Below are 18,098 nucleotides of genomic sequence, written 5' to 3'. Positions count from 1 at the left end.
CTTTTTCTTAACGCCTAAACTTAACCTTCACTTCGATCCCTCTTTTGTCATCCCTTAGCTTTCTTGCTCCCGTACCTGGGTTCACTCGGCTTCATTCAATTGGTGAACAGTGGTCCAAGACTGACAAACCACCCGGCCGTTTCCTTCTTCCTGGTTCTTCACTGAAGACCAACAAGTCTCAATAATTATAATCCGAGAACTACCGTCTCTGCAGCTTACGACCCCAGAGCCCCGCCTCCGTCTACTCTTATTCCTCGTCCCTGGCGTCTTCTTTGATAAGCCAGTCTCGTCCTTTGTCTTTAATTCAGACCCTCAATGGTCGCTTACTCGGTCTAACTAGTACATTTGTACATACTTACATCTGACTATCTGCGTCGGTGCCCCGCCAATTCCGACAGCATGCCCTCCCTTGAGAACCCCACCTTTCAGGGTGAGGCTCGCTTGCTCCTCGTCTCCAATCGGCTTCCAATCACCATCAAGCGATCGGATGATGGTCGCTATGACTTCTCCATGTCCTCCGGTGGCCTGGTCAGCGGATTGAGTGGCCTGTCCAAGTCCACGACCTTCCAATGGTACGGCTGGCCCGGTTTGGAGGTCCCGGAGGAGGAGATTCCCGTTGTGAAGCAACGCCTGAAGCAGGAGTATAACGCTGTGCCAGTGTTCATTGATGACGAGCTGGCAGATCGTCACTACAATGGCTTCTCTAGTTAGTATTATCAATCTCCTTATCGTACTGAGGATCTGTGATGGTTGCTCCCTCATTGATCCCGGCTGAAGACGCTTGCTTGCTGACAGATGCCCACTGCTCACAGACTCTATTCTCTGGCCCCTCTTCCATTACCATCCCGGCGAGATTACCTTTGATGAGTCCGCCTGGGAGGCGTACAAGGAGGCCAACCGCCTCTTCGCCAAAGCGGTTGCGAAGGAAGTTCAAGATGGAGACTTGATCTGGGTGCATGATTATCACTTGATGCTCCTTCCCGAGATGCTGCGCGAGGAGATCGGCCATAGCAAGGAAAATGTCAAGATTGGCTTCTTCCTCCACACGCCCTTCCCTAGCAGCGAAATCTACAGAATCCTCCCAGTGCGGAACGAGTTGTTGCTCGGTGTTCTGCATTGCGACCTGATCGGGTTCCATACCTACGACTACACTAGGCACTTCTTGAGTGCTTGTTCACGACTCTTGTATGTATTGGATTGACTATTTCCTCTTCGAAAGACAATGGAGGTGCTAACGTCATGGATACCTAGGGGCTTAACAACTACACCTAATGGGATTGAGTTCCAGGGCAAGATCATTGCTTGCGGTGCCTTCCCTATCGGCATTGACCCGGAGAAGTTTGAAGAGGGGTTGAAGAAGGAGAAGGTCCAGAAACGCATTGCGATGCTGGAACAAAAATTTCAGGGCGTAAAACTTATGGTGGGCGTGGACCGCTTGGACTACATCAAGGGTGTTCCCCAAAAATTGCATGCCCTTGAGGTATTCCTCAGCGATCATCCAGAGTGGGTTGGCAAGGTTGTCCTGGTTCAGGTTGCTGTTCCTAGTCGACAAGATGTGGAAGAATACCAGAACTTGAGGGCTGTTGTAAATGAGCTGGTGGGCCGTATAAATGGCAAATTTGGTAGGTTTCGCGCTGTCTATGGGCAACACCCATTCGCTGACCGATGATCAGGCACCGTTGAATTCATGCCTATCCACTTCCTGCACAAGTCAGTCAACTTTGACGAGCTAATTGCTCTGTACGCGGTTTCCGACGCCTGCATTGTTTCGTCGACCCGCGACGGAATGAACCTCGTTGCCTATGAGTACATCGCAACACAGAAGAAGCGTCATGGTGTCTTGGTGCTTTCCGAGTTCGCGGGTGCCGCTCAGAGCCTTAACGGCAGTATCATTATCAACCCCTGGAACACTGAAGAGCTGGCGGGTGCTTATCAGGAAGCGGTAACCATGAGCGACGAGCAGAGGGCCCTCAACTTCTCCAAGCTCGACAAATATGTCAATAAATATACAAGGTTCGATCATATCTGAGATGACGAGGAGCTTTGACACTAACTACGTTTCTAGTGCATTCTGGGGCCAGTCCTTCGTGACCGAACTGACTCGCATCTCGGAGCATTCAGCGGAGAAGTTCCATGCTAAGAAGGCTTCTCTCAGCGACAACAACTCTGAGAACGGAGAACGTTCTAACGGTGTAGATACCCCGGACCAGGAGCAAGTGGCACAGTGAGCTTGGTGCCCCCGCTTTGTATGATTGATTACGGCCGAGGATCCATTGAATATGGCGATGCGTGAATGATTGATTTAAGACGTCTATTTTACTGGTATATGAGCACAAGGCGTGGCGAAGGGCTTCTTCCTACAGTTTACATCTCGGTTTCGCGTATGGAATATTACAAGAGTGAACACTGTGTTCTGGCCTTAATTCCAGGGTATGGTTGGGCAACAGACATCGGAGGTTTGGTTTTTTTACTGTGTATATGGGAGCATATCGCGATCCCTCGGCCATTGGTCCCTCTCTACTCTACAATATGCGTTGGGCGTCGGTGTTATTAGGATTTCAGTGGCATAAAATAGTGGGCGGTCCATTTCATGTTACATATAAACACATAGTTACACACCAAATATTGCATTCATTAATGTCCATCATTTATTTCATATTGCTTAAGAGGTTTGCATTTGTGCAGACACCCTGCGGAGGATGCGTGGAGAAGAATGGGATGCAAAACATGCAAACATGCCCGAGATTTCAGAAATTCTCGGCGAACTCGTCCGCGGCCGCGATGCTCCTCCGGCCTGGACAGCAAGCCTCGCAGCAAGCCCCATCGTGCTCAACAGGGTCAATCGCCAATTAATTGCTATCTCGCTGAGCGGATAGACTCTCAACTTTTCTCGGAGGATTACAAAGGCCGATAATTCCTATCGTACCCCGTGCCCGGCACCGCCGCAACGTCTACAAAAACTCCCGTCCAAGCGGATTGACCTGGCCGTGCTTCCTCCCCAGCACCATCTCTACAACCAAAGGAGCATTCGGTCCTTCAAATACACCACCACAATGCGTCCCGCCAATTTTCTCCGGGCTCTTCAGCCCCTGCGCTCCTCCATGATGCGCTCCACCACCACTACCTCCTCCACAACAGCGCCCTCTCTATACCAGACCACCCTGCGCTCTCTCACGACCACCGTCCCCCGACTCAACGAGCAGCAGCAACAATCACAACAACAACAACAACAAGAAGCAGACCTGTCATCCACCTCCACTACTACCACCACCGCCGCCGTCCCCCCCTCCCTCCGCAGCTACCCCTACAAGACTAAGACCGGCACCGTCGTCTCCGTCGGCCGGATGGACCGCACCGTCCGCGTCAGCCACCGCCACACCATCTGGGACGCACACATCCAGAAGCCCTACCCCAAGGTAACGAACTACTTGGTGTCGGATCCGCGCAACTCGCTGCGCGAGGGCGACGTCATTGAGTTCTCGTCCGGCTACCCGAAGAGCCGGAACGTGCGCCACGTTGTGGAGAGAATCATTGCGCCGTTTGGATCTGCTATTGAGGATAGACCGGCTGTTTTGACTCGCGCGGAGAGGGATGCTGAGCGTGCGGCTAAGAGGGCTGCTAAGTGGGAGCGTAGGGAGGCGAGGAGGGCCGAGGCTGGTGTGTCTGAGAGTGAGGGGAAGGGTGGGGAGCATGTTGGGAGGATTAGAAGGTTGGTGCTTGAGAGGACTGGGGGAGTTGAGGTTTAGGTTGTGTTTGATTGAGTAGGTGGGTTTGATTGAGGAATGGAGGATGAGAGAGGGGGGGTAGAGTTGAAATTAAAGATAGATGGGTTGGTTTGGTTGTTGTGGGATTGGTTTCCTTTTATCTCTGATCTGTTCGAATATGTTGTATGTAAACATTGTGTGTCTGTATATTACTAGCTATTTACTTTTCCATGGCATGTTGTGCTTTTGTCTTGGATTGGCTGTTGGGTTGGTTGGTTGGTTGTGTGTAGATGTGTAGCTGGGTTGGTTGAGCACCTTTTCTGCGATATTACTAGGATTTAGGGCCATACACCAATAGCGTGAATACTATTACCCTTTGTGCTAGTATAACTGCGAAGTAGTAACAATCATCTACTGGGGAATACATAGCAATGTTCTTGGTAGTACGATATACGGTAGTTCCCACTGCACGATATACAGCGACATCCTCAATTAGTCTAGACTACTGACTCATGCAACATACATGCAGGCTATTGAAGAAGCAGAAAATAACTAGGCCATGACATTTCTTGCATGATACAGAAGGAACAATCCAGGTGAAATGCAGATACTGTTCTGAAGAAATATCACGTGACTATCGCTTTTCTTGCGGGGTTGAGTATAGACTCGAATGTACAATAATTCGAATAATAATTTACTGGTTACCTTAATAAGTATCATCAGTAACTACGCATGTATTAAATATTGTTCTCCAGGATATGTCTGGCAAATCGACTTATAAGTAACCTCACATCCACACTGGAAATATATGCCGGCAGATGTACTCCCAAGTACTTCTACATCACAGGAGACAACCTCCACGAACAGTACAACATGGAAAAAACCACTATTCACCAAACTCAAAACATCCATAATATACAATCTATTTCCCAGATAGCTACAACTACATACTCTCCCAATATCTATATAACCTCCCCCCTCCCAAATTGGTACCTGACCGGGCAGTCAAGTTATATAACCAAATCAGTTCTCGAAAGTTGGTTCGCCGCCAAGCCAAGCCTTTTCCATTGGGTCGCGAAAGTCACCCCAGCGACTCTTGATCCGTTGTTTACTTTCCAGCTTCCCTTTTCTCTCTCCTCTCTCTACTTTCTTGTTGACTTCATCAATTTCTCCCCCCACTTCCGCCTCCATTAGACTCTTTCAATTTCTTCCCCCCTCCCCTGACGTCGCGCTCTCTTCCCCCCCTTATTTTCGACACCCCATACTCTCACGAAAACTAGTTACCTTATTCATCCGGCGAACCTAACCCGAAGCAAAAAGCCCCTCTCAATCAGAACCAACCTTTCTGTCAGTCAGTCAACTTTCCGCCGCCGCCGCCGCCCGTGCACGAGATCTGCGATCGGAATATACGCTACTACGAATAAACCCCAAGGTGTGTGTGCTTTATTCAGTTGTTAGCGATAAGCGTCCGTCGCTATTTGGGGCTTCAAGCCATAAGCCACTTAGTGATGGGACTGCACGCTTGCAAGTAAACCAAATCGAAGTTCGATGCTAACTGATTGCCATTTTACAGACTTATTCTTAGACATTCAATATGGCCGAGGAGGAGGATTTCTCTTCCTTGCCATTGACGGATCGGTTCTCGCACAAGGTTAGTTTGTCGCTGTTTTGCTCCCGTTTCCCGCATGTTTCGGGTTCGCGGGGTTGTTGTTATATATCTGAATACTGACATGTCTATGCTCTCGGATTAGAACTGGAAAGCCCGCAAGAATGGATATGAGGATGCGAAACAACAATTCGAGAAGTCGCCTGATGAGTCGGATCCCGTTTTCACGCCGTTCATACAAGATCCCGGCTTGTGGAAAGGGGCTGTGGCAGACTCCAATGTTGCGGCTCAACAAGAAGGTCTTGGATCTTATTGCGCATTCTTGAAATTCGGTGGTGTTCAGGCTTGTACAAGGTATATTTTTGGAATAATGGTGCTGTTTGACTAATTTATGGTGGTTGATGGCTAACATGTGTGATGAAGGACCCGAGCAACCACCGTCTTCCCGATATGTGAAAAGGGTCTCCCATCCACACGACCCGCTGCCAAAACGAATGCGATCGAAGCCCTGTTATTATGTGTTGAGCTGGATAAATCGGACCCCGTCATCGAAGAAATGCTCCCCGCTCTGTCACACAAAGTTCCCAAGGTTATTGCCGCTGGGCTGGCAGGACTGAGAGCAATTTATCACAACTTTGGTTGCAAGATTGTTGACCCCAAGCCTGTGTTGAAGGCTTTGCCAAAGGTTTTCGGTCATGCTGACAAGAACGTCCGTGCGGAAGCGCAAAACCTCACTGTGGAACTCTACCGCTGGCTGAAGGAAGCCATCAAACCGCTTTTCTGGAACGAACTCAAGCCCGTACAACAACAGGATCTGGAGAAGCTGTTCGAAAATGTCAAGCAAGAGCCGGCGCCCAAGCAGGAGAGGTTCACGAGGGCACAGCAAGATGCCATGGCCGCAGCCAGCGCTGCGCCAGAGGGTGATGACGATGAGTTTGAAGGAGGCGAGGAATACCCGGCAGAGGAAGATGAAGGAGAGGTCGATGCTTTCGATCTGGCCGAGCCCGTTGATGTCTTCTCCAAGATCCCAGGTAACTTCCAGGAGCAGCTTTCTTCTTCGAAGTGGAAGGATAGGAAAGAGGCCTTGGACGCTCTGCACACTGTATTGAACGTTCCCCGGATCAAGGATGGGCCGTTCGATGACGTTATTCGTATGTTGGCTAAATCCATGAAGGATGCAAACATCGCCGTTGTAACCGTTGCCGCCAACTGTGTCGAACTTCTTGCCAAGGGAATTCGCAGTGGTTTCGTCAAGTATCGGCCTACCATCATGTCGCCCATGCTGGAGCGCTTGAAGGAAAAGAAGCAGAGTGTGGCGGATGCCCTGGGTCAAGCTTTGGATGCAGTATTCATCGCGACTAGCTTGTCAGAGTGCCTGGAGGAGATTCTCGAATTCCTCAAGCACAAGAACCCTCAAGTCAAACAGGAAACACTCAAGTTCTTGATCCGTTGCCTACGTACAACCAGAGATGTTCCGGCGAAGCCGGAAGTCAAGTCGATAGCTGAGGCAGGCACGAAACTCCTTACTGAATCTACTGAGGTCAACCGTGCCGGAGGAGCTGAAGTTCTCGGTACCTTGATGAAGATCATGGGCGAGCGGGCGATGAACCCCTATCTGGACGGTCTCGACGACATCAGGAAGACCAAAATCAAGGAATTCTTCGAAACAGCGGAGGTCAAGGCTAAGGATAGACCTAAGCCGATCGTGGCACCCCCGAAACCTGCCCCTGGAAAGAAGGTCGTGGCGAAGAAGCCTGCACTGGGAGCCAAGAGGCCGGCTGCTGCTGCGCCTCCTGTCGAGGAACCCGTAGCTGCTCCGTCACCCAAGCCCGCAAGGTCCGTTCCTTCTAAGCTTGGAGGGCCCGCCAAACCTGGTGGTCTGCCGGCTCCTGGCGGTCTCAAGAAGAGGCTCGGTGGCCCTGGAGGAATTGCATCTCCGCAGCGGCGGGTTGTCTCTCCTCCCACGGAGGAGCAGCCGCCTGCACCGGCACCTCCCAAATTTGGTCTGGGAAGAGGACTTGCAGGCCGACCGATTGCGAAACCAGCGGCTCCCAGCGAGCCTGCGCCCGCTCCTGCAGCTCCTCAATTCAGCGGAATCTCGGCCCTGGAACGAGCCGAGTTGGATGAGCTACGTGCGGAGAAGGAGCGGTTTATGCGTATGGTTGAGGACCTGAGGTCTGAGAGGACCAAGCTGAACTCGCAAGTGATGGAGCTTCAAGACCAGAACGCGCAGCTAATTGAAGACCACACAAGGGATGTCCTGAGTATCAAGGCGAAGGAAACCCAACTGGTTCGCGCACGAAGCGATGCAGAGTCAGCGGAGCAGACTGTACAAAAGCAGCAGCGGGAAATTGAGCGCCTGAAGCGTGAGCTCGCAAGAGCTCTTCGTGCTAGTGCCATTAGCCCTCCCAACACCCTACCGGAGAATATCGGTATGCCCATGTCCGAATCAGGCTCCGTATACCAAGAAGATGGCCGTGCACCGATGTCACGGGCTGGTCTCATGGGCTCGCGATTCGAGAGCTCACGGCCGCGCTCCTATGCTTCGGCTAGCCCGAGTGAGGAGAAGGAGAACAATGGCCTGGAATCCTCGGGACTCAGCGCTAGAGAGGCAGGACTTGGTCGGCGCAAGCTCAGTCCTAGCTTTGGTACCGGCTACTCTGGCTTGGGAAGTCCGACTCGGTCATCAGGACTGGGCTCGGGCAGTGCTTCTGGCGAAGAACAACCCGCCAGGAGTGCCGAGCCAGCGGAGAGCTGGAAGAGAGCTGCGGAAGTTACCAGCCAACTCAAGGCAAGAATCGAACAAATGAAGGTATGGATCAACGATAACCTGTTCTCTGATCTGTTCCTGGCGAAACATTTGCTGACTTGGAAGTGCAACAGGCAAGGCAAGGGCTTACACGACCACCCTCTCAACGCTGATGAATGAATGAATGACACGACTACTCTCCACCTCCTTTTACACTTACCTATTCCCCGGAAGTGTTCTTCGTTCTCATTTCGCTGAGTTAGCTTCATTGTCTCTTTTATCTTCTCATTGGGCGGGTCTTTCGGTCAATATCCTTCTTCCACTACCACCATCTATACACTCTAGTTCGGATTGCTTTTGCGTTTTATTACATTGGGGTGTGCGTGGACATTCTCTTGCCTGGACTGGGAAACAAATGGGTTCAAGGGGGGCATCTGGGTGCATTGATTTGAGTTTGTGTTTTTCTTGTTTGTGTTTTGCTCCATACCATCATACCATACCATTGCCATACCTTTTTTTTTCTGCTTGAGTGATTACATGACTTGATTGATGTATAGACAACCAAACCTTTCTGTACCATGTTATAATGTGTTGTTGTATTGTACGGGTCATGACTTGTTTGCTCTATCGGTATGGTTGGCTTGCACTGCATCGGCAGTTAATTTGTGGGGCCGGGTCAAAGGGCTAGATCACAGCCTAGACAAATTTTCTTTCAAGGGTTTCTTGCTACCCACTAGTACACACAAGCTATCGATCCAAAGACTTTACGACTTACTTCGATCTACAACTAAGATGTACATATTGCAGACGTCACATGAATGCTCAAACTCCCAAGACAACTTCCTACAAAGTTCACACACACACACAAAAAGAATAACAAAACCGAAGCTGTGGTTGTTGATGATGTCTGAAATAGCATTCATGGGTATCTGCAACGTGTACATGAAGAGTATAGGAAAATAGGATAGGAAGATGAGGTCATTAGAAGTTTCGTTGATGGTATAAGATTTTTTTTTATCCCGTCGGTGTTGTTAGTAGCTCGCTGGTTAGGCTAGCTAGCTTTTTAGACACGGATAGCACCCTCAACGGCCTTGCGCTTCTTCTCCTGGCGGGCAACAGCCTTGGCGCCCATGATACCACCACCCCAGTGACGGCGGGACTCCTCGTACTTGTCGGAGTAGCCCTCCTTGACGGCGGAGAGGAGCTTGGCGAACTCGGCCTTGTCCTCGGAGCGGACCTCGGTGAGAGCGAGGACAGCGGAGGTCTATACCAATAATTATTAGCCCACCATCATCGAGGTGTGTAGATACGAAAGTGGGAATTTGACATACCTTCTTGTGAACAACAGTTCCAAGACGAGCCTTACCCTTAACAATAGCGTAAGGGACACCCATCTTGCGGCAAAGAGCGGGCAGGAAGACAACCAGCTCAATGGGGTCAACGTCGTGAGCAATCAGGACAAGGGAAGCCTTCTTGTTCTCGACGAGGCCGACAACGTGGTTGAGACCGTACTTGACGTTGTAGGGCTTCTTGGAGACATCCTCCTTCTTCTTGCCCTCAGCGACGGCGGTGGCCTCGGCGTGGAGACGCTCCTTCTTCTCGACCTTGGTCTCGGGACGGTACTTGTTGAGGAACTTGAAGGTCTGGGCAGCGGTGTTGCGGTCCAGGGTGTTCTGGAACTGAGCAATGGAAGGAGGGACCTTGAGACGGAGGTTCAAGATCTTCTTCTGGCGCTGCAGACGGACATACTCGGGCCACTTGACGAAACGGCCGAGGTTGCGCTTGGGCTGGATGTCCTGGCCAATGCCGAAGTTGCGGGGGCGCTTCTCGATGAGAGGGTTCTATTCATACCATATTAGTATTTTTCATGTTGGTCAGTATTGATAAGGGTATGAATGCCTACCTTGGGAGCCTTCTTAGCGCCAGCCTTACCCTGGGGGTAAGGGAGGGGAGCAGTCTTCTTTCCGGACTTCTGGGCAGGCTATCATTGAGAAAAGAAGATCAGCAATCTTGTTCCACCATCTTGCTGCATCTTCCTTGAACTCTAGGGAGGATACACAAACTGTTCCCACAGAGAAAAACCAAGTTTCCAAGATTTTCCCTGAGGGAGCAGTTTGTGTATAACCTCCAGCCAAAAATCATCGCTGATCACAACCTCCTCCTCATCCTTTGCAATCGTTTTACGGATTGTGAAGAAGAGGAAGTAGAAGCGAGTCAACGGAAATTTGTGTCGCTTCTCGACATGTTGCGATATGAAGCGAGACGGAAGCAATTCTCGTCTCACAACATGTTTCGCAGCGTATAGTCGATAGGCTCAATTCTAATTGAATAGAAGAGGCGTTGAATGGACGATTCTATGTGCTTACCATTTTGTCGACGGGATCCGCGGCGGCGTTGGGTGCAGGATTGACAGTCAAGAGAAAGAAGAAAAGAAGAAGTTCAATTAATTTCGCGCTCTGAGAAGAAATCCATTAGCGCCGTTTGCTTGTGTGGGCCGCGGGCGGATTATCTTGTTTGCCGGGGCTGGGTTGTGGCTCGGTCAGGTGATGTAGGGTTAGCCCTTGGGGTTGATGTAGCAGGATGGGCCAATCATGTTGGATGTCTCTTACATGTATTTGCATGGCAGTCTAGACTTTGATGATGGTCGTCTACTAGTATTCAGTTGATATGCGCACTCATCCGTTTAATGGATTCTCTATTACTTTAGTGGGTCCATAGCATGCAACACACTTATTAGTTGTACTGTTCTCGAGACATCCTCCATTGTCATTTATGTCAAAAGACATCTATGAATCTAATTCCCAACATACCTCCACTAGAAACGCCAAACTCACGCTCAGGTATCCATAACACTATCCATCTATATAACACACCAACAGCCTCCCACCGAACCAAACATGAACCAAACATAATAGCAACCCATATCGTAACCTAATCGTAACATACCTCAACCCATCAGCTCACGCTCACCTCACCTCCAAGCCCCCAACCCTGGCAGCCCCGTCCTCCCAATCCCCGAACTAGCCGCCTGAATAGCCCTCTTCTTCCCCAAATTACCCTCCTGATCCCTGACCGCCGAAACAATCTTATCAATATTCGTCTCCACCACCACACCCCCAACAATCATCTCACTCAGCACCGCATGCATAGTCTCATACCCGAAGATCAGATCCAGCTCGCACACGTTCTCGAACATGCGATCCAACGCCTCCACGAAGACCTGGATTAGATCGATCAGCGCCAGCGGCGACTCAGTCGACGTGGAGATCATGATGAACGACAAGGTGGCATAGTTCCGGTAGGTGATTTGGGTGGGGGCGTCGGAGGGGCCGTTTTCTGCGCCGGAGCTTGCGCCGCGGGAGAGAAGTGGTGGGAGGGGGAGGAAATTGCAGGCGCTGGCGGGGCGTTGGGAGACGAGGTTGTAGATTTGCGCGATTAGGGATTGTTTGGTTTGGGTGTCCTGGTAAGTTGGAAGGTTAGTATGGGATGCTTGGTAGGTGAGGGGTGGGTTGGTTGGGAAGATGCGATTGAGTGTAGACCCACGATCTGTGTGTAGAACTTGGTTAAACGGGGTTGTCCGTTGTTGTTGAAGACGAGGACGGCGTTGATCATCTTGGTGCAGTGCAGTGTCCGCGGGGCACGGGTGATTTTAGCTCGGTGGATGGATGTTTTCTGCGGGGAATAGAAATCAAAGAATAATTCCTAAGTACGAAATAGGGATATGTAATTAAGCCAGTTGGTGGAAAAGAGCAGCACGCAAAAGTAGTGACCGTGTAAGGGGTGGAATAATGACCGATGATGAGCGATAGATGAAGCTGTCCCTCGGACTGCCTTATCGGCCTGGAGCGGAGACTCGGCAAAGGTTCCCCGAGCTTCGAACCGCAGCTCGGAAGACTTTCTTATCCGGGGACAATTTCTGGAGAAGCTCATTAATTCGAAGAAATCCATCCAATTACTAGAAGTCTATCACAGTACCTCTTCCGTCTAACTCGACCCCTCAGCACATCATGAAAAACCGAATCTCCTCATTAAGGCCCCTCTGCCATCCTCGAGCGAAAGCCCTCCCCGTTTATCGCAACTATTCGACAAGCAAACCTCCGAATCCGCAATCACAACCGCAACCGCGGCCGCAGCCCAACAACAAACTACAATTCAGAGACATCCCCGCCACAGCTGTGAACTACTACTGGGACACACAAGCACCGGATGAAAGCCAACTCGCCTACGCAGACAAATTCTTCGCTCCCTCGCGCCACTCCCCAATCAAGCTCTGGACCCTGAGCAAGTTCCGCACGACGCCGCTCTCCTCGACCACTCCCGAAGTAGCATTTCTAGGGCGGTCGAATGTCGGTAAAAGCTCGCTATTGAACGCCCTTATGGGGCAGGAAATATGCTGGACGTCGTCGAAACCAGGGCGCACGCAGACGATGAATGCATTCGGGATCGGAGGGACAAAGGGCGGCGAGTCGAAGGTCGTGTTGCTTGATATGCCGGGATACGGAAAGGGGAGTCGATCGGAATGGGGTAATGAGATTATGAAGTATTTGAAAAATAGGAAACAGTGAGTATTGCCTGCTTACCCTAAGCACACATATATCACAGTAAATTACATGCTAACAAACTAATCTACCTCTAGACTCCGCCGCACCTTCATCCTAATCGACGGCCAGCACGGCATCAAGCACTCCGACGAAGGCATACTTGAATTGTTCCGCCACTACGCCATCCCGCACCAGATCATCGTCTCAAAAGTGGATAATATCATGGCGGCGAGGACGAGCCAGCTCGCGACTGGAGTAACGGAGGAACGTCTGCTCCAGACACAGAAGAAGATACAGGAGCTCCGTCCTATCATCCAGCCTGTTGGCCGAGACGAGGGCCCCGGTGCTTTGGGGGAGATTTTGACATGCAGTTCGAAGGTCCTCCGGACACCGGGGAATTACTTGGGGATTAGTCCCATTCGTTGGGCTATTTTGTCTGCTGCGGGCTATGATGGGATGATGGAGGTGAAGTCTAGCTATGGCCAACCTGATCTGACGGGGTCAACTATGTCCTCTGGGGCTGGGCCTTGAGGGGTTTTGGTGCCTTCTCTGGCTGCTGAAATGTTCGTTGATAGTGCGCACTGATCCTTATGGACTGGCCAGCTTGGCTAGCTGCGAGAAAGATCGCGTGACGGGGCTCTGCTAATCTCATGTCGCTGTTGCTGCAGCGATTACCTAGTGGATGTTGGGACTGCTTTACATGCTGAGTATTTATCATCTGACCTAGAGATGCAATACTGGGCCCGTGGAGTAATTCGCGGTATGTGCGGCCTCGTACCTCGAGCCCGGCCCAGGATTCCATGCCGCTCAGCCTGCACCATGGTTTTCGGCCTGTTAAGGACCGCGCCACCTTACACCGCGCTTCCCAGGGCAGGCGGGGGAAAGTGGAAAAAGCCATAGTCTCATCTTCGGCTATGTTTACGATGGAGCCATGCGCTTCCAGGCTAAAACCGCTCGACAAGGTTGTGACCTCGAGTGCACGGAGATGCTTACGGAAGAATAGGATAGCTGGATTGTAGATACAAAAATCATATCGTATTCGATTGCAGATAAAGCCACTTCAAGTCTATAGTATTCGGATATAAAACAGAGACGGGGTAGTCGGAATATGTAGAAGCTCGGGGACGGGAGCGCCCGTGTTAAACAGAGGCGGACAGGAGGACAAAAGGATGCATATCGAGCATGCGGATGTAGTATGATCGAGGAGGTAAGAGAGAAGAGTTATTAGACAAGAGGCTGATTGGTGAGTCCGTTTTGAATGCCAAAACGCCTGTCCGTCATGATGCAGCATGTCAAGGGATGCTAACCGCGCTATGCAAACTCTCATAAAGGTAATTATAGTTGCATTGATTGGGGGTATCGTAGTTATGTCATGGTTCGAATATGTTGCGAAAAAGAAAAAGGGGGAATATAACGTGAGAAAATTGCCGTTCGTGTTGCCTGTCGCAAAGGGACAAAGTTTCTTCATCTGCCCAAGCAGTGAAGTAGGCAGTAGGCGACAGACGTAGTATGTTCAGGCGTCCGAAAGGTCGTAATCTTCGTCAGTGTCACTGACTTCCTGACCCCATCTATTGACGACGATGCGTCTTCCTAGCTGTTCGCTTGGTACTCCATCGCGGGAAGCGCCAAAGTCAAGGACCTGAGCTTTCTTAGTAGCTGGCAATTGAATATTTGAAAAAATGAACTTACCTCAATGTATGTTAAGCTGTCACGCTGCACTGCAGCGACGCATCTCCGGTCGTTGAACTTTACCTGCCACACGCCACTAAGGTCGGTGAGAAGGTCTCGGACACAATCCCCAGTTTTTACATCCCACATCTTCAGTGTCCGGTCTGATCCAGAAATGACCTTCTGGCCATCATGCTGGAAACAAGTGATTGCACCGGTGTGGGCGCTCAGCATGTTCCTGCACTGCCCAGTTTCAGGATCCCAGATCCTCAGCGTAGAGTCCGCAGCCGCCGACACTAGACGGTCACACTTGAGGTCAAGCAGACCAACAAGGGACGTGTGCCCTTCCAAATTGTACAGAATTGAACCCGTTTCCAATGACCACACCTTAACCATGTTATCCATGGATCCACTGATACAACGATTTCTCTTGTGGTCAAGAACGACACTATACACCTTCAGAGTATGACCTTGAAGCCGATGTACAGTCTCTCCTGTAGATATTTTCCATACACGCACGGTGCAGTCATAGCTTCCACTCACTAACGTGTCACCATGCGCTGCGATCGCCCGGACAGAGTGCTGGTGCCCAGTGAGGACACGGACAAAGTATGGGCAGTCTGTGTCATCGACATGAGGTCCGCTCTGATAATAACCCGGATCTCCTGGTTTAGGAAGTTTCCAGACACGAAGGTTTGAGTCACGAGAGCCTGTGATGATCAACGGTTCCTTTGGCATCATCTCAGGTGTGCCATCAGCCTTCTTTCCCACCTCGACCGGTAAAACAATCTGCAGGCAGCGCACTGTGGAGGTGTGGCCATGGAATATCTGAGTGCACCGAGCCTTTTCGATGTCCCAAACTCTTACCGACCTGTCGGTAGACCCAGAAACCAAAGTGTTGCCATAATACTCAAGTGCCCATACACCACCTTCATGGCCTTCAAGAGTGGCCTTGAGCTCACCAGTCCTAGTGTCATAAACATTGATGTTCGTGTCGTCGCTCCCAGTAAGCACCTTCTCCGTATCGAACTGGAGACAAGTGACAACGTGGCGATCATGGGCGCGGAAGGCGATGTGTCTTGGCTTGACAACTGGTTTCATCCAAGCCCTGTGAATCGAATGGTGACGCTGATATAGCGATTTGTAGAGGTGAAGACCGCGAAGCGATGGCAAGCCGATGTCCGGATATGGGACGGCCGCCGCCGCAGCGTTCGCCGCCGCATAAGGTCCTTCCGAAGCCGAAACCTCTATCCTCCAGTCCGAAGATTCGGAGTGATCAGTGCCACTGGAGGAGATCTTTCGCTTCGAAAGTTTACGGCTAGAGACACGGGTGCAAGCTTTCCTCTTAGGCCGGCGACTCACGGACAAAGTCCTATCACTAGACTCACCAAAGGATTGCAAGGCAGGAACAGAAGATTCTGGATCTGGCTTGATAAAAGGAGACAAACTCATGTCCTTCTCATAATCCTCGCAGCCATTCGGAAATTGCCATCCCCAGCCCTCCCTGATCGCACGATCCAACTCGCCCTCGGGAAGAACATATCCGTCCCTATCAAAAAGCTCCTTCCAGGACTTTTCGTCAGAATTGATGATATGCCTCCATTTCTTGGACACCTGAGCCGCGCGGCACATGGTCTGAACGTCAAAATATTTCACGATGTTAAGACTGAGCTCAAGCGGAAGCAGGGACAGGAAGTCACATTTCAAGGCAGGGTTAACAACGTCCGCAACAAAGTGCAGCGTCTGTTTCGGACAGCGCCTCAGGAATTGGTACATCATATATGTTTTCATACTGTCAGGTACCGAGTCAAAGAAGTCCAGCACATTAGGTATATCCATCATGGAAGTGGGGCGTTGCATCATGGGTCCTGCAAGCTGTTCGGGCTTGGCAACATAAGTCGCTTCGCCATTGGAGTCCCCTACGGGCAAAGGCCCAATAAAGCGAGAATCACTGTTATCAAAACTAGAGTCCGTGTCCTCTTGGTCTTCAGCAGAATCGAAAGAGGAATCGATGTTCGCGGCATTTAGAGCCGCCACTGGAGACAAACTGGGACTGGGCAAACACATATCTTGGGCAACGATATTGTCAATAAAAGGCTGTGAAGACGAGTCCGTAGGCAGATGCCGAGAACCGTCACCCGGTGCATCGTAACCTGAATCCTGACTTGCAGCAATCCCGGCCAATTGTTGTCGAGGGTCCGACCCCGTCCTTTCCAATGCAGGTCTGGCAAAACCGGTCTCATTAGCGCAGCCAGATTGTCTGTCATGTTCCTGCATGATAGTATTTGTACGCAAGGTCTCTTTTCTGGCGTCCACTGTCTGCGAGGACCCCTGAGACTCAACTTCCGAGGATAAAGGAGACCGCAGTAATGTCTCCCTACGAGCATTACTCGCACTGTGAATCCTCCTTCTCGACAATATGCCTTCCATGGCGTTGTTGCTATTGGTTTCCGTCTCCGGGGTGGCTAAGCCAGCCACGGTAGGATGTACTGGCGTGGAGCCATGAGAACGAGCGGGACGGAACGAAGGCTCTGAGGGTACTCGCGCGGAACGTGCCCGTAATGACCCCTGTTGCGCTTCCGTAAGCCGACGCTTGGAGATAGACAGGTGGTTGGATGGCTGGTTGGAGGTTCTATGTGCAAGACGCCTTGATAGCTGGGTATCGTCCGAAGTAAAGGAGGCCACAGATCGCACAAGACCGTTCGAGGTTTTGAGCGCGTCATTCTTCTCATGCAACTATTGAAGTCAATATACAGGGTCCAGGAGTCAAGTCACGTAGCCGGGAAGTGGAAGGGCTCGCGAAAAACAAGAAATAAAGACGTACCTCGTTCAATGTGCCCGCAGTATCTTCCGGTTCATTAAACACAACCGATTTACCACCAAGTTCAAATCGTATATTTCGCAACGCCGATGGTGTAGGGGCAGATGCCAGTGGGTACACCTTGGGATCCAAATCCTGCATCGCGCGTGGCGGCCTAATGAGCACGGGAGGAAACGTCGTAGTGGTTGTAGTTGTCGTCGTAACAACAGTAGTTCGGGTAGCAGGGGCGAAGGAAAATTGACCGACGGAGGTACTGGGAGACCCAGGACCGAGGCCCCGACCATTTCCATCTTCCTCCATGATAAGGTTGCCGAACGAATATGCGACCGACTCAGTGGTATGTATGTCCGAGGTTGAGTTACTAGGAAGAGCGTGTAGTAGCGTGATGGCGTGGCAAGGATGAATCAGCTTCGACAGACTTGTTGGCTATGACGCATCAGATCTGGCTGCTGGAGGGCTGTTTCGTGTCGAGGAGCTGGTGGTGAGAATGGGGGATTGTTGTTTATGTGATGGAGTTGATCGGCCGTACGTCCAGCAAGAAGTCGGTGTCAAATGAGGACCGCCAACAGGTATACACGCCCGCAAAGAGCAACCGAATGCGCACAGCTGTGGAGGAGTGATCGTTAAAACATGACCGTGAGTACCGAACGAATAAGGGCCTGGACGGGGTGTGGAAGATAGGCCGGTGTGTAGAGAAGGTGAAGGGAAGTGAACGAGGGCAGGCTGTGGCGTGCTCTGCTGACAAGGAGGTGTTGGGCGGCGGAGAATGATCGAGGGAGCTGAACCAGAAGGTGGTTGGTTGTGCCTCCTTCAGGTCAGGCTTAGGCTCTTCGCAGCAGCCGGCGGTTCTGTCCTCAGTGGCTCCCGGCTAGCCCAATCTGGCGGCTTCCCGAGGCTGGTGGCTCCGCAATGTGAAGACTAAATCCTATTTAAAATATATTGACGGCCGATGATTCCCCATCTGTGAGACAGAGAGAGAGGAGAAGAAAGTGTGAGGAAGAAAGATGGC

At 51.0% G+C, this 18,098-nt stretch overlaps 8 protein-coding genes across 8 annotated transcripts; 6 read left to right on the top strand and 2 right to left on the bottom strand.

Moving 5' to 3' along the window:
- Positions 1-399: 399 nt before the first annotated feature.
- BO83DRAFT_392426 (glycosyltransferase family 20 protein) lies at positions 400-2,228 on the top strand (the record flags this gene model as incomplete). Its single annotated transcript, XM_025532939.1, has 5 exons — positions 400-706; positions 813-1,185; positions 1,252-1,622; positions 1,674-2,013; positions 2,066-2,228. 5 exons carry the CDS (start codon positions 400-402, stop codon positions 2,226-2,228), a joined length of 1,554 nt encoding a protein of 517 aa, XP_025384217.1.
- A 25-nt stretch (positions 2,229-2,253) lies between these two features.
- Positions 2,254-2,953, top strand: BO83DRAFT_126551 (uncharacterized protein). The gene has a single exon (XM_025526070.1). The coding sequence runs from the start codon at positions 2,479-2,481 to the stop codon at positions 2,851-2,853; it is 375 nt and encodes a 124-aa protein (XP_025384216.1). The 5' UTR covers positions 2,254-2,478; the 3' UTR covers positions 2,854-2,953.
- Positions 2,800-4,029, top strand: BO83DRAFT_381700 (uS17 family ribosomal protein). Its single transcript, XM_025532050.1, has one exon. The coding sequence runs from the start codon at positions 3,054-3,056 to the stop codon at positions 3,744-3,746; it is 693 nt and encodes a 230-aa protein (XP_025384215.1). The 5' UTR covers positions 2,800-3,053; the 3' UTR covers positions 3,747-4,029.
- Positions 4,030-4,869: 840 nt separating this feature from the next.
- On the top strand, positions 4,870-8,420 carry BO83DRAFT_126512 (putative spindle pole body component). Its single transcript, XM_025526069.1, has 5 exons — positions 4,870-5,136; positions 5,278-5,355; positions 5,456-5,664; positions 5,734-8,122; positions 8,194-8,420. The coding sequence occupies exons 2-5, from the start codon at positions 5,299-5,301 to the stop codon at positions 8,230-8,232; spliced, it is 2,694 nt and encodes an 897-aa protein (XP_025384214.1). The 5' UTR covers positions 4,870-5,136; positions 5,278-5,298; the 3' UTR covers positions 8,233-8,420.
- A 357-nt stretch (positions 8,421-8,777) lies between these two features.
- On the bottom strand, positions 8,778-11,846 carry BO83DRAFT_411123 (60S ribosomal protein eL8). Its single transcript, XM_025534283.1, has 6 exons — positions 11,603-11,846; positions 11,133-11,519; positions 10,426-10,515; positions 9,963-10,040; positions 9,391-9,900; positions 8,778-9,323 (listed from the first exon to the last, which is right to left on the bottom strand). The coding sequence occupies exons 1-6, from the start codon at positions 11,669-11,671 to the stop codon at positions 9,123-9,125; spliced, it is 1,335 nt and encodes a 444-aa protein (XP_025384212.1). The 5' UTR covers positions 11,672-11,846; the 3' UTR covers positions 8,778-9,122.
- BO83DRAFT_381698 (uncharacterized protein) lies at positions 8,821-9,115 on the top strand. The gene has a single exon (XM_025532049.1). The coding sequence runs from the start codon at positions 8,852-8,854 to the stop codon at positions 9,020-9,022; it is 171 nt and encodes a 56-aa protein (XP_025384213.1). The 5' UTR covers positions 8,821-8,851; the 3' UTR covers positions 9,023-9,115.
- Positions 11,847-12,020: 174 nt separating the features above from the next.
- On the top strand, positions 12,021-13,554 carry BO83DRAFT_440559 (translation initiation/elongation factor MRX8). Its single transcript, XM_025536267.1, has 2 exons — positions 12,021-12,620; positions 12,696-13,554. Exons 1-2 carry the CDS (start codon positions 12,067-12,069, stop codon positions 13,129-13,131), a joined length of 990 nt encoding a protein of 329 aa, XP_025384211.1. The 5' UTR covers positions 12,021-12,066; the 3' UTR covers positions 13,132-13,554.
- Positions 13,555-13,632: 78 nt separating this feature from the next.
- BO83DRAFT_440558 (F-box/WD repeat-containing protein) lies at positions 13,633-17,845 on the bottom strand. The gene is made up of 3 exons (XM_025536266.1): positions 17,093-17,845; positions 14,290-17,004; positions 13,633-14,239 (listed from the first exon to the last, which is right to left on the bottom strand). Exons 1-3 carry the CDS (start codon positions 17,387-17,389, stop codon positions 14,114-14,116), a joined length of 3,138 nt encoding a protein of 1,045 aa, XP_025384210.1. The 5' UTR covers positions 17,390-17,845; the 3' UTR covers positions 13,633-14,113.
- Positions 17,846-18,098: the final 253 nt, after the last annotated feature.

The sequence above is a fragment of the Aspergillus eucalypticola genome (assembly GCF_003184535.1).
Source record: "Aspergillus eucalypticola CBS 122712 chromosome Unknown BO83scaffold_29, whole genome shotgun sequence".
Classification (NCBI taxonomy): domain Eukaryota; kingdom Fungi; phylum Ascomycota; class Eurotiomycetes; order Eurotiales; family Aspergillaceae; genus Aspergillus; species Aspergillus eucalypticola.
The sequence above is the reverse complement of the archived record's forward strand: the minus strand, read 5'-3'. Positions and strand labels throughout refer to the sequence as shown.